The 12,795-nt window shown below is 44.4% G+C and overlaps 1 protein-coding gene and 1 long non-coding RNA gene across 6 annotated transcripts in view; one reads left to right on the top strand and one right to left on the bottom strand.

The window, feature by feature from the left end:
• GPR107 (G protein-coupled receptor 107) overlaps nt 1–12,795 on the bottom strand; it is a 65,425-nt gene that overhangs the window by 49,230 nt on the left and 3,400 nt on the right. For both annotated transcript variants that reach the window (XM_021070170.1, XM_021070180.1), the window contains exon 2: nt 673–795. In XM_021070170.1, coding sequence (XP_020925829.1) covers nt 673–795 — 123 coding nt within the window. The remainder of the gene's footprint in view (nt 1–672; nt 796–12,795) is intronic.
• LOC102158087 overlaps nt 1–12,795 on the top strand; it is a 28,551-nt gene that overhangs the window by 13,267 nt on the left and 2,489 nt on the right. The gene's annotated exons all lie outside the window — the stretch shown is intronic.

Below are 12,795 nucleotides of genomic sequence, written 5' to 3'. Positions count from 1 at the left end.
TGAGAGGGTAGAAACAGGAGAAGCAAATAACCATGCGATGCGTCCGCCCTTTCCTACTCCTCGGGCAAAAGCTGACTCTCCTGGCCTGGCCTCCTCTCGGTTATCTCAACATTTATTTTGTAAGAAGGATCAGTTGCTACGGAAATTATTCAAGAACTACAACTGAGGAGTTCCCGTCGTGGCTCTACGGTAATGAACCCAACTAGTATCCAGGAGGATGCGGGTTCCATCTCTGGTCCGCTCGGTGGGTTAAGAATCCAGTGTGGCCATGAGTGTAGGTCGAGATGCAGCTTGGCTCCGGCATTGCTGTGGCTGTGGTGTAGGCTGGCAGCTGCAGCTCCAATTCGACCCCTAGCCTGGGACTTCCATATGCTGTGGGTGCAGCCTTAAAAAGACTAAAAAAAAAAAAAAAAAAGAATTACAACCTAAGTGTTAAAAGTGAAACTATCCAATGCCTGCTCACAAGTTAAGTTTGTCTTATGGTCACACCCACAACATGCAAAAGTTCCTGGACCAGGGATTGAACCTGTGTCACAGCAGTAACAATGCTAGACCCTTAACTGCTATGCTACCAGGGAACTCCTCACAAGTTTCATTTTCTCTGTATTCTGATATGTCTCACCTAAGCAAGAGAAAAGGGTAAAAGCCTTGATCTCCTGGAAAGGCACTTACAGTTGCGTCCTTGTCTGTGGCGCCTTCAGGCTCATTCACTGAAAGGCTACTGACATTCACCATCATGTACCCATTCTTGAAGAATCCAAAAGTGTTCAGATGAACCTTATGCCTCACGTCGTCCTAAAAGATGTGCAGTGGTGGAATTAGTAACATGGAGAGGTGAACGTGATTGTTTAACTTATTCACTTGCTTGAAAAACCATGGTACTGAGTTTCCTGCCAGCCAGCCAATGCTTCCGCACACTCAGTAATACATACAGCTGTGCTTCACATCTTGCCCCAAAAGCTGAAGAAGACTCAACAGAAATGTGTAAGACAGCAACAACTGTTTGCAGGAGGAAGCACACAAGAAATCTGATTCGTTCCAATGTGTCTGTAAGGGTCCCAGAGGCAGACTGGACGGCCTGCTGGAAGGTGCATTCCAGAGAAGGAGAAAGAACGGTTTAGGTAGGTTTAATTGCAAACACCAAGCGCCTATGGCGAGAGGCTGTGGATCAGACCTTCAGCAGAAAAATCAAAGGGGACCCTGCTCATTTTACTGGCCCCCCTCCCACTCAAGGAAGGGAGCTCTGTGAGAGTCCGCCACGACGGGCGGAGGCGACAGGTACAGGCCAGTTCTCTCCCTGCCTGGGTCGAGGGTTTGGCTCCTGCTTCCCGCCAACAGCTGTTCAAAATCCAAGGCTGCGGGTCTAAATCTCCATGCCTCTGGGCAGCCCTGGCCTGTGTTACTCTGCCCACTGCGGTTTCGGCTCCTTCTCTCCCTCGCCTTTTTCTGGTCCTGGGACTGCCCCTGTCTTTCTAGGAGCCCAGCCATGCATCTGCCGGACTTCCACTTCTGGGTGGGACGGCACAGCCCGCGGCAAACCCGAACTCCCAGGGAGGAAAAAAAAAAGGCCAGATAAGAGACTAGAAGTCATCTGCTAGAAGACACTGGCAAGCTGCCAGACCCCAAGACCCGGAGAAGCCAAAGCTCCCAGCCTTTCTCAGGCTTCTGAGGTTAATCCCCACAGAACATGATCTGAGTGGATATCTTCTCAGTTCTCCCAAAGAAGTTGCAAAGCTACTACCATTCTAGATGCGCAAGAGAGAAATTAATTCAACTATATATGATGGATCCCCCAGGACATTAGGGCTTAATATTCTGGCAAAATCCCCAGATGAAACAGGCTACAGAGGAAGAATGAAAGAAAATGAAAAAATTCCTGCCCCACGCAACAAGGATGAATCTCACAGACATAATACTAAGTAAAATAAGCCATAATGACCACAGATATAAGAAATTCAGGAGTTCCAGCTGTGGCTCAGCAGTTATGAACCCCATAAGTATCTATGAGGATGCAGATTTGACCCCTGGCCTCACTCAGTGGGTTGCGACTTAGATCCTGCGTTGCTGTGGTTGTGGTGTAGACCAGCAGCTGCGGCTCCAATTCAACCCCTAGCCTGGGAACTTCCATATGTCGTGGGTGCAGGCCTAAAAAGACAAAAAAAAAAAAAAAAGAAAAGAAAGAAAAACGAAATTCAAACAAGGGGGAAATACTCCATGGTGACAGAGGTCAGGACGGTGGTTGGTGATTCCCAGGAGGGACAGACTTTGCAGTCACTTGCAGGGGAGGGGCCTTAAGGAGCTTCTGGAAGTGCCTGGGTAACATCGCCGGTTGTACAAGTGTTCTTACGCAGTAGAAACTCACTGAGTCGTACGCTTACAAAATGAGTATTTTTTTTTAGCATATATATCATACTTCAACAAAGTTTAAATATTAAAAGCATGCTTGTTCTAATTTATCCTGCATTTAGACGCTGTGCAGGAAAATGGAAGCTTTGTTGTCATTTAGTCCAGCTCGATGTATATTTTCTAGGTTTTTTTAAGGAAAATGTTACAATTTCAACCATACGACAGTTATTTTTTTCCGTACAAACAGTACACTCCTTCACTGTTTTCTCTCCCTTTATTTTTTTTGGCCGCACTCCCAGCATGCGGAAGCCCGGGCCAGGGACCAAACCCCGTACCACAGCAGTGACAACGCTGGATCCCAAACCCACTGAGCCACAAGAGAACTGAGCCTTTTCTTACTTTTATAAAGCATTTCACCTGATAATACAATGCCATTAAAAACATGTTTTTGAAGACTGTTTTAAACAGTCCTACTGGCATCACAACTCCACGGTTTCAGCACGTCCCAAACTGGGTCATAGGCCAGGAGCTTTCCCACGAATCTACTCCTCGCTCAGCCAGGGAGTTAAGAGCAGCGTCCCCACGACAGGGATGAAGACGAGTTCAGAGGTGAAATGACCACCCTAGACCGTGCAGACTGCAAGAGGCAGATCTGAAGTGAAGGCCATTTGCATACCACCACTCCCTCACGTGGGAAAGTAATCACAGCATCACACCAAATGCAGGTTAGATCGCCAGAAGCAATGTCCACGCTCCTAGACACACGCAACATACCAAGGCTCGATCACGAAGAAACAGAAAATCGGAACAGACCAATAACGAATAAGGAGACTGAACTGCTATTCAATTGGTCAAGGGAAAATGAACACTGATGCATCTCCGACTCCTCCAAAAACCTAAAGAGGAGGGAACACTTCCACACTTATTTTACAAGGCCAGAATTATCCTGATACCAAGCCTACAAGGACGCTACAAGAAAAAGAAAATTATGGCATTCCCGTCGTGGCACAGCGGAAGCGAATCCGATTAGGAACCATGAGGTTGAGGGTTCCATCCCTGGCCTCGCTCAGCGGGTTGAGGATCCAGTGCTGCCATGAGCTGTGGTGTAGGTCACAGATGCAGCTCGGATCTGGCATTGCTGTGGCTGTGGTGTAGGCCGGCAGCTACAGCTCAGATCAGACCCTTAGCCTTCGAACTTCCATATGCCACAGGTGCGGCCTTAAAAAGACAAAAAGACAATAAATAAATAAATAAAGTGTACCATTCAATGGCTTTTTTTAAAAAAAAAGAAAAGAAAATTATGAGCCAATATCCTTGATGAACAAAGGTGCAAAAATCTCCAACAAAATACTAACAAACTAGGAGTTCCCGTCGTGGCACAGTGGTTAACAAATCCGACTAGGAACCATGAGGTTGCGGGTTCGATCCCTGGCCTTGCTCAGTAGGTTAAGGATCTGGTGTTGCTGTGAGCTGTGGTATAGGTCTAAGACATGGCTCAGATCTGGCATTGCTGTGGCTGTGGTGTAGGCCGGCAGCTACAGCTCCGATTCGACCCCTAGCCTGGGAACCTCCATATGCTGAGGGAGCAGCCCTAGAAAAGGCAAAAAGACAAAACAAAACAAAACAAAAAAATACTAACAAACTAAATTCAAAAGCATATTAAAAGGATCAGACACCATGATCAAATGAAATGTACCCCTGAGATGCAAAGATGGTTCAACAAATATAAATCAATAAAATGTGGAGTTCCCGTCGTGGCACATTGGTTAACGAATCCGACTAGGAACCATGAGGTTGCGGGTTCGGTCCCTGCCCTTGCTCAGTGGGTTAACGATCCGGCGTTGCCGTGAGCTGTGGTGTAGGTTGCAGACGCGGCTCAGATCCCGCGTTGCTGTGGCTCTGGCGTAGGCCAGTGGCTCCAGCACCGATTCGACCCCTAGCCTGGGAACCTCCATATGCCGCCGGAGCGGCCCAAGAAATAGCAACAACAACAAAAGACAAAAAGACAAAAGACAAAAAAATAAATAAATAAATAAATAAATAAAATGTGCCACACCACATTAATGAAGTGAAGGGGGAAAAATCCTATGATTATTTCAACATATACAGAAAAAGCATTTGACAAGTACAACATCCATTCATGATAAAGACTCTCAACAAATTAGGTATGTAAGGAATATACATGAGCATAATATGGCTGTAACATGACAAAACCACAGTTAACATAATACTCAAAACTGAAAAGATGAAAACTTTCCAAGAACAGAACCAAACAAGGATGCCTACTCTCACCACTCTTAGGCGACAAAGTACTGGAAGTTCCAGCCAGAGCAATAAGGCAAGAAAAACAACAGGTATCCAAATTGGAAAGTAAGAAGTAAAACTGTCTCTATTTGCAGATAATATGATCTTATATGCAGAAAACACTAAAGAATCTGCCAAGAAACTACCGAGGAATTCCCGTTGTAGCACAGTGGAAATGAATCCGACTAGGAACCATGACATTGCAGGTTCGATCCCTGGCCTTGCTCACTGGGTTAAGACCCAGCGTTGCTGTGAGCTGCGGTGTAAGTTGCAGACAAGGCTCGGATCCCACGTTGCTGTGGCTGTGGTGTAGGCTGGCAGCTGTAGCTCCAATTAGACCCCTAGTCTGGGAACCTCCACATGCCCTAAAAAAAAAAAAAAGAAAAAAAAAAAAAAGAAACTATAGAAATTAATAAATTCAGTAAAGTTGCAGGACAAAATCAATATATAAAAATCTGCAGCACTTCTTATACAATGACAACGAAATATATGAAAGAGAAACAGAATCAGTTCCATTTTCAACAGCATAAAAAACAATAAAATATTTAGGAATAAATCTCACCAAAAAGATGAAAGATCTATACACTGAAAATTACAAAAACACTGATGAAAGAAATTGAAGAAGACACAAGTGAATGGAGAGAGAAGCTATTCATGGACTGGAAGAATATTGTTAAAAGGTCCATACTATCCATACTATGCAATGTAATCCCAATCAAAATTCCAATGGCATTTTCCACAGACATAGAACAATTCTAAATTCACAAGGAACCACAAAAGACCTAAAATAGCTAAAGCAATCTTAAGAAGAACAAAGCTGGAAGCATCACACTGACTGATTCTGAAATATATTACAAAGCTGTAGTAATAAAAACAGTAAGGTATTGGCATAAAAGAAGAGACACATAGACTGATGGAACGGAGAACAGAGCCAGAAATAAATCCACTCATTTATGGTCAACTCTCTTAGACAAAGAGGCAAAGAAAACACAGGAGGGAAAGGACAGTCTCTTGCATAAGTGATGTTGGGAAAACTGGACAGTCACATGCAGAAGAATGAAACAAGATCCTTTTCTCATACCATATATAAAAATAAATGTAGAATGTACTAAGGAATTCACTGGTGGCTCAGTAGGTTAAGTATCCAGCATCATCACTGCTGTGACTCTAGTGACTGATGTGATGCAGGTTCAATCCCTGGCCTGGAAACTTCCGCATGCCTCAGGCATGGCTGAAATCAGTAAATAAAATGGATTAAAGACTTAAATGTAAGATCTGAAACTATAAAGCTACTACAAGAAAACACAGGAAAAAAAGCTTCTTAGCAGTGGTCTGGGCAATGATTTTTTTGGATAGAGGAAAAATATTTGCAAACCATATATCAGTTAAAGGGTTAATACCCCAAATTCACAAGGAGTTCAAACAACTCAACAGCAGCAAATAACCTGATTTAAAAATGGACAAAGGATGTGAATAGATATTTCTCAAAAGACATACAAATGGCCAACGGACATATGAAAAGTTGCTCAACATCACTAACCATCAGGAAAATGCAAATTAAAACCACAATGAAGGATCACCTCACACCTGTTACAATGGTGATTATCAAAAAGTCAAAAGGTAACAAGTGTTGATGAGGATGAGGTGCTGGAGGAACTTTTTTTTTTTTTTTTTTGGCTGCACCCTAGGCATAGAGAAGTTCTCAGGCCAGGGATCAGACTCAAGCCACAGCAGTGACAATGCCAGATCCTTAACTTGCTGAGTCACCAGGAAATTCCAGTGGAACTTTTAAACACCGTTGGTGGGAACGTGAATTGGAACAGCCAATATGGAAAACAGTATTGTTTCCTCACAAAATAAAATTAGAACTCTATATGCTCCAGCAATCCCACTTCTGGGTACTTATCTAAAAGAAACAAAACCACTATCTTGAAAAGATAGCTGCAATCTCATGTTCATGGCAGTACTATTCAAAACGGCCACAATAAGAATTTCAGTAGTTGTCAGCAGATAAATGGATTTAAAAAAAAAAAGTGGGAGTTCCCATCGTGGCACAGTGGTTAACGAATCTGACTAGGAACCATGAGATGGCGGGTTCGATCCCTGCCCTTGCTCAGTGGGTTAAGGATCCGGCATTGCTGTGAGCTGTGGTTGGTGTAGGTCACAGACGCGGCTCGGATCCCGTGTTGCTGTGGCTCTGGCGTAGGCCAGTGGCTACAGCTCCGATTCGACCCCTGGCCTGGGAACCTCCATATGCTGCGGGAGTAGCCCAAGAAATGGCAAAAAGACAAAAAAAAAAAAAAAAAAAAAGTGTGTGTGTGTGGACTGTTTTCAGTCTTAAAAAAGAAGGATATCTTGTCATTTGTGACAGCATAGATGAACCCGGAAGATGTTATGCTAAACGAAATAAGCCAGACACAGAAAGACAAATACCTCGCAATCTCACTTACATGAGGAGTCTAAAAAAGTTAAATTTAGAGAGCAGAATGGTGGTCACCAGGGGCTGGGGGAAGGAAACCGGAGAGATGCTGGTCAAAGGGTACAAAGTTTCAGACGCTTGTTCTAAAGTAACTACTGCACAGAGTGGTGACCACGGTTTACAGTATCGTTTACTTGAAATCTGCAGAGAGAGTACATCTTAATTGCTCACACACATAAAGATACAAATGGTGATGTGTATGCTAATGCGCTTGACTGTGGTAATCACTTCCCAACGTATATCAAACATCACGTTGTAGGAGTTCCCATTGTGGCACAGTGGGAACAAATCCAACTAGGTACCATGAGGTTGTGGGTTCGATCCCTGGCCTCGCTCAGTGGGTTAAGGATCTGGTGTTGCCATGAGCTCTGCCAGGAAGGTCACAGACGCAGCTCAGATCCTGCGTTGCTGTGGCTGTGGTGTAGGCTGGTAGCCGTAGCTCCATTTCGACCCCTAGCCTGGGAACCTCCATATGTCGTGGAGTGCAGCCCTAAAAAGAAAAAAAACAAAAACAAAAAACTATCATGTTGTAAAAAAAAACAAAAACAAAAAATCACATTCACACTGTATATTTTAAATACACAATTTGTCAATTTCTACCTCAATAAAGCTAGAAAAAATATTAACTCCAAAGAGCAGAATCCAAACTATATACAGTAAGAACTAAATTTGTTTAAAAAAATTAAAAGGCACATATATTTACAATTATTTATTTATAAAGGATTTGAAAGTAATTCATCAAACCATGAAAAGATTAGTATCAGTAGGATGACAGGTAGTAACTGATTCGTTATATTTTCTAAATTTCTAACAAAGGCCATGAAGTCACTATAATTACCAAAAAAACTCATTTGGGGGGGAAACACACATTCAGCATATAGAGGTTCCCAGGCTAAGGGTGGAATTGGAGCTGTAGCTGCTGACCTACACCACAGCCACAGTGACACCAGATCCGAGCCACAACTGTGGTCAATGCCATAATAGCTTGCAGCAACACTGGATCCTGGGATCGAACCTGCATCCTCATGGATACTGGGAGTATTCTTAACCCACGAAGCTGAGACGGGAACTCCTCAGTTGCTGTTTTTAAGTTCCACCATTTGCCAGCCCTCACCTAACCTAACCTCCAACAGTCCATTTTAGGCTACCATGTCACTGCATCAAATAAGACATATAAGGAAGTGACTCCGTACACTGTATTTCACTATACAAACTGTAGAGATGGAAATTTTGAGATTAAAAGGGACCAGGAAAGTCATACATTCTAATCATTCGTTCACCTTTATTTGATTTAGCTCAAAGTAAATAAACCAATATGTACAAAATATCACTAATGGCTGAGGCCCAAGAAGTGACACTCAGTCTCAAAAAAAAAAAAAAAAAAAACCCCAGAGTTTCTTTTGTGGTTCAGCAGATTAAGTACCCGCCTAGTATCCACGAGGATGTGGGTTCAGTCCCTGGCCTTGCTCAGTGGGTTAAGGATCTGGTATTGCTACAAGCTGTGGCAGAGGTCGCAGATGCAGCTCAGATCCAGGTTTGCTGTGTCTGTGGTGTAGGCCAGCAGCTGCAGCTCTGATTCGACCCCGAGCCTGAAAACTTCCACATGCCGCAGGTACGGCCCTACAAAGACAGGGGGAAAAAAAAATCTCCAACAGCCAGCGCTAACTATCCAGGAACAAGAAAACTTCTCCTTCCACCACAGGGATCAGAGTTCTGGGTGCCCTGGGACAAACGGCCCACCCACTGCGAGTGTCTGAGGATGGGGTGTGAGTGGAGGAGAGAGAAGCCTCAGCGCTCACATCGCTCCCTCCAGATACTCTCTAGGTAAGGGGCAGCGAAGTCAGTCTCTTGGTGGCAGAGTGACAAAGCAAAAGGAGGCAAGACAAGGAGTTGCCCGAGTAGAGTAAGGATGACAGCACCTGACACGAGGAATGAAGACTCAGTTACATTTTCCACACCTACCCTATCATTTCCAACAGCACTGACCCAGCAGTAAGTTTTGTCTGTTTCTCCAAGGATCACAGAGATTTCGAGCACCTCACCTTGAACCCAGGACTGTGCTAGGAAGAGCTTTATCACCATTCACTCTCATTGCAACACTATGAGGTCGTTACTGGCATGTTCATTTTATGGATGAGGAAACAGAGGCTGAGAGTGGTAAAACTTGCTTAAAATTTTCATGGTAGTAGGTGCAAAGCTCATGAACTGGCTAAGTGTCTCTCTGTTTTCACTAGACATATCCATAACCATAAACATCATATAGCATCATTCTATTTTTAAAATTTGGGGAGTTCCCGGTGTGGCGCAGCAGAAACGAATCCATTAGGAACCATGAAGCTGCAGGTTCGATCCCTGGCCTCACTCAGTGGATTACGGATCTGGTGTTGCTGTGCGCTGTGGTGTAGGTTGCAGATGTGGCTCAGATCCCTCGTTTCTGTGGCTGTGGTGCAGGCCAGCAGCTACAGCTCCAATTCCACCCCTAGCCTGGGAACCTCCCCAGGCCTCGGGAGCAGCCCTAAAAAAAGAAAAAAAAAATCTGGATAAACTGTCACAATGCATACTTCTGGCAACTTGTATTCTCAGACAACACTGTATTCTCTGAGGCCCCATCTGTGTTGACACATTGAACACACTCTAATTCCTCACTTCATCAGCGTGTATTCCACCATACCTACATCAGGATACATCCACTTCCCCAATGCATTACCTGAGCATTCAGGTAATTCCCAACCATTTGCTATGGCTCCCTGTACATATCTTATGCATTATCTGCATGGGGATCGAGGAGAGAGAGATACATATCCAGATGGGCAATCCTAGGACACAGAAATGACTGGAGGAGGAGTTCCTGTGATGGCTCAGCAGTAATGAACCTCACTAGTATCCATGAGGATGCAGGTTCAATCCGTGGCCTCGCTCAGTGGGTTGGGGATACAGCATTGCCATGAGCTGTAGCGTAGGTGGCAGATGAGGCTTGGATCCGGCGTGGCTGGGGTGCAGGCCAGCAGCTACAGCTCTGATTCAACCCCTAGCCTGGAATGTCCATATGCTACAGATGAGGCCCTAAAAAGACAAAAAGAAAAAGAAAAGAAAGGAAGGGCAATGAGACTAGAGAGGAGACTGGCTCAAAGGAAGACTAGGAGTCTCAGGGTTTTGAGTACCCCCAGCCCAAGGAGAACTGGGTGCTGCTGATGGGTTTCAAAGCAGAGTGACAGGACTGGGTTTGGCTTTGAGGAAGATTATTCCAGACACAAAACAAAACATACACTGCAGTGATGCCAGGACACCAGGTATGAGGAGGCCACCCTGCTTCAAGAGCTAGAAGAAAAAAAAGAAAAAGGAAGAAAAAAAAGGAGTTCCCATTGTGGCCCAGCAGAAACGAATCCAACCAGGAACCATGAGGTTGGTTGCGGCTTGGACCCCTGGCCTTGCTCAGTGGGTTAAGGATCTGGCGTTGCCATGAGTTGTGGTGTAGGTTGCAGACGTGGCTCAGATCCTGCGTTGCTATGGCTGTGGCGCAGGCCAGCAGCTGTAGCTCCAATTCAACCCCTAGCCTGGGAACCTCCAAATGCTGGGAGGGTAGCCCTAAAGAGTGGGGGAAAAAAATAAAGCTGCAAGGATGGCTTAGACCAAACAGTCACAGTGGTGATGACAGCAGTGAGTGGACTGGAGAGCTGTTTATTTACAGCACACAGCTACGGAGCGTGGTGATGAGAAGAATAAAAGATTTCTGACTTGAGAACATGAGCAGCTGGTGGTCCCAGTTACTGAGAAAAGAAAAACTGAAGAAAGAGTACATATAGGTTGAGGGTGAAGGGAGCCGGAGGACGGGCTGGTTTCTGACATACAGAGGTGCTTAGGAGACATCTAAGCACAAATGGGGGTTAAGAAATTGGATATACCTGCCCGGTGACCAGAACAAAGGTCAGATCTAGAGATGAAAGAAGAAAAAAAACACGGAGCTCCTATCGTGGCTCAGCGGAAACGAATCTGACTAGGATCCATGAGGACACAAGTTTGATCCCTGGCATCGATTAGTGGGTTAAGGATCCGGCGTTGCTGTGAGCTGTGGAGGTCGCAGACGCAGCTTGGATCTGGCGTTACTATGGCTGTGGTGTAGGCTGGCGGCTACAGCTCCGATTAGACCCCTAGCCTGGGAACTTCCACATGCTATGGGTGTGGCCCTGAAAGAAAAAAAAAACATTCCCATAATTGCTAAAGACAACTACTATTTTGGTGTAGTTTCTCCATTTTTCCCTTACTTTAAAAGATTGTTTTACACTGACAATCCTGCTCTTTTCACTAATTAGAACACAGGAGGAGTTCCTTGGTGGCACAGCAGGTTAAGGACACGATGGCCAACCCCGCCACCACCAAAAGAAACCCTAAAAATTAAAAATTAAAAAAAAAAAAAGAAATCTTTTATGTTCCCCAGCAACTTCACATTTTAAACCACTTTCAAATATAAAGCAAGTGGAGTAATGATGCTTTAGTTTCTCTCACAAACTGAAAATTTTTTTTTGTTTTTTTGTCTTTTTGCCTTTTCTAGGGCTGAACCCTCGGCATATGGAGGTTCCCAGGCTAGGGGTCCAATCAGAGCCATAGCCACTGGCCTATGTCACAGCCACAGCAACGTGGGATCTGAGCCACATCTGTGACCTACACCACAGCTCACTGCAACACTGGATCCTTAACCCACTGAACAAGGCCAGGGATTGAACCCGCAACCTCAAGGTTCCTAGTCGGATTCATTTCCGCTGCGCCATGATGGGAACTCCCAAACTGAATTTCAGTAAATACCGTAACATTAACTGAGCTAGCTAACAGTCACTTACCTAACCAATTCTTTATTTTTGGCTTCATCCGAGGCATGAGGAAGTTCCCAGGCCAGGGATCAAACCCACACCACAGCAGCAATCCAAGCAGCTGCAGTGACGCTGGATCCTTAACATAGGAACTCCCTTAGTCACTTCCTTCAAACAGCTCCCCAAGTGGTAGTCCACTGACCGTAACAGCCCACAAATGTGTTATATTTGGCAACCACTGTATGTTGTTTTTGTTTTTATTTATTTACTTTTTTTAGTGGATGCTTTTTGTCTCTTTGTTGTTTTTACATGATGATTTTAATTTTTTTCCATCATAGCTGGTTTACCGTGTTCTGTCAATTTTCTCCTGTACAGCAGGGTGACCCAGTTACACATACACATATACATTCTTTTTTCTCACATTATCATGCTCCTTCATAAGTGACCAGACATAGTTCCCAGTGCTTCATAGCAGGATCTCATTGCTAATCCATTCCAAAGGCAAGAGTCTGCATCTATTAACCCCAAGCACCCCATCCATCCCACTCCCTCCCCCTACACCTTGGCAACCACAAGTCTATTCTCCAAGTCCATGAAAAGGTTCATTTGTGCCATATATTAGATTCCAGATATAAGTGATATCATATGGTATTTGTCTTTCTCTTTCTGACTTACTTCACTCAGTATGAGTCTCTAGTTCCATCCATGTTGCTGCAAATGGCATTATTTCATTCTTTTTCATGGTTTAGTAGTAGTCCATTGTGTGTGTGTGTGTGACATCTTCCTAATCCAATCATCTGTCGATGGACATTTGGGTTGTTTCCATGTCTTGGCTATTGTGAATAGTGCTGCAATGAACAT

The sequence above is a fragment of the Sus scrofa genome, chromosome 1 (assembly GCF_000003025.6).
Source record: "Sus scrofa isolate TJ Tabasco breed Duroc chromosome 1, Sscrofa11.1, whole genome shotgun sequence".
In the NCBI taxonomy this organism is placed as follows: domain Eukaryota; kingdom Metazoa; phylum Chordata; class Mammalia; order Artiodactyla; family Suidae; genus Sus; species Sus scrofa.
The sequence above is the reverse complement of the archived record's forward strand: the minus strand, read 5'-3'. Positions and strand labels throughout refer to the sequence as shown.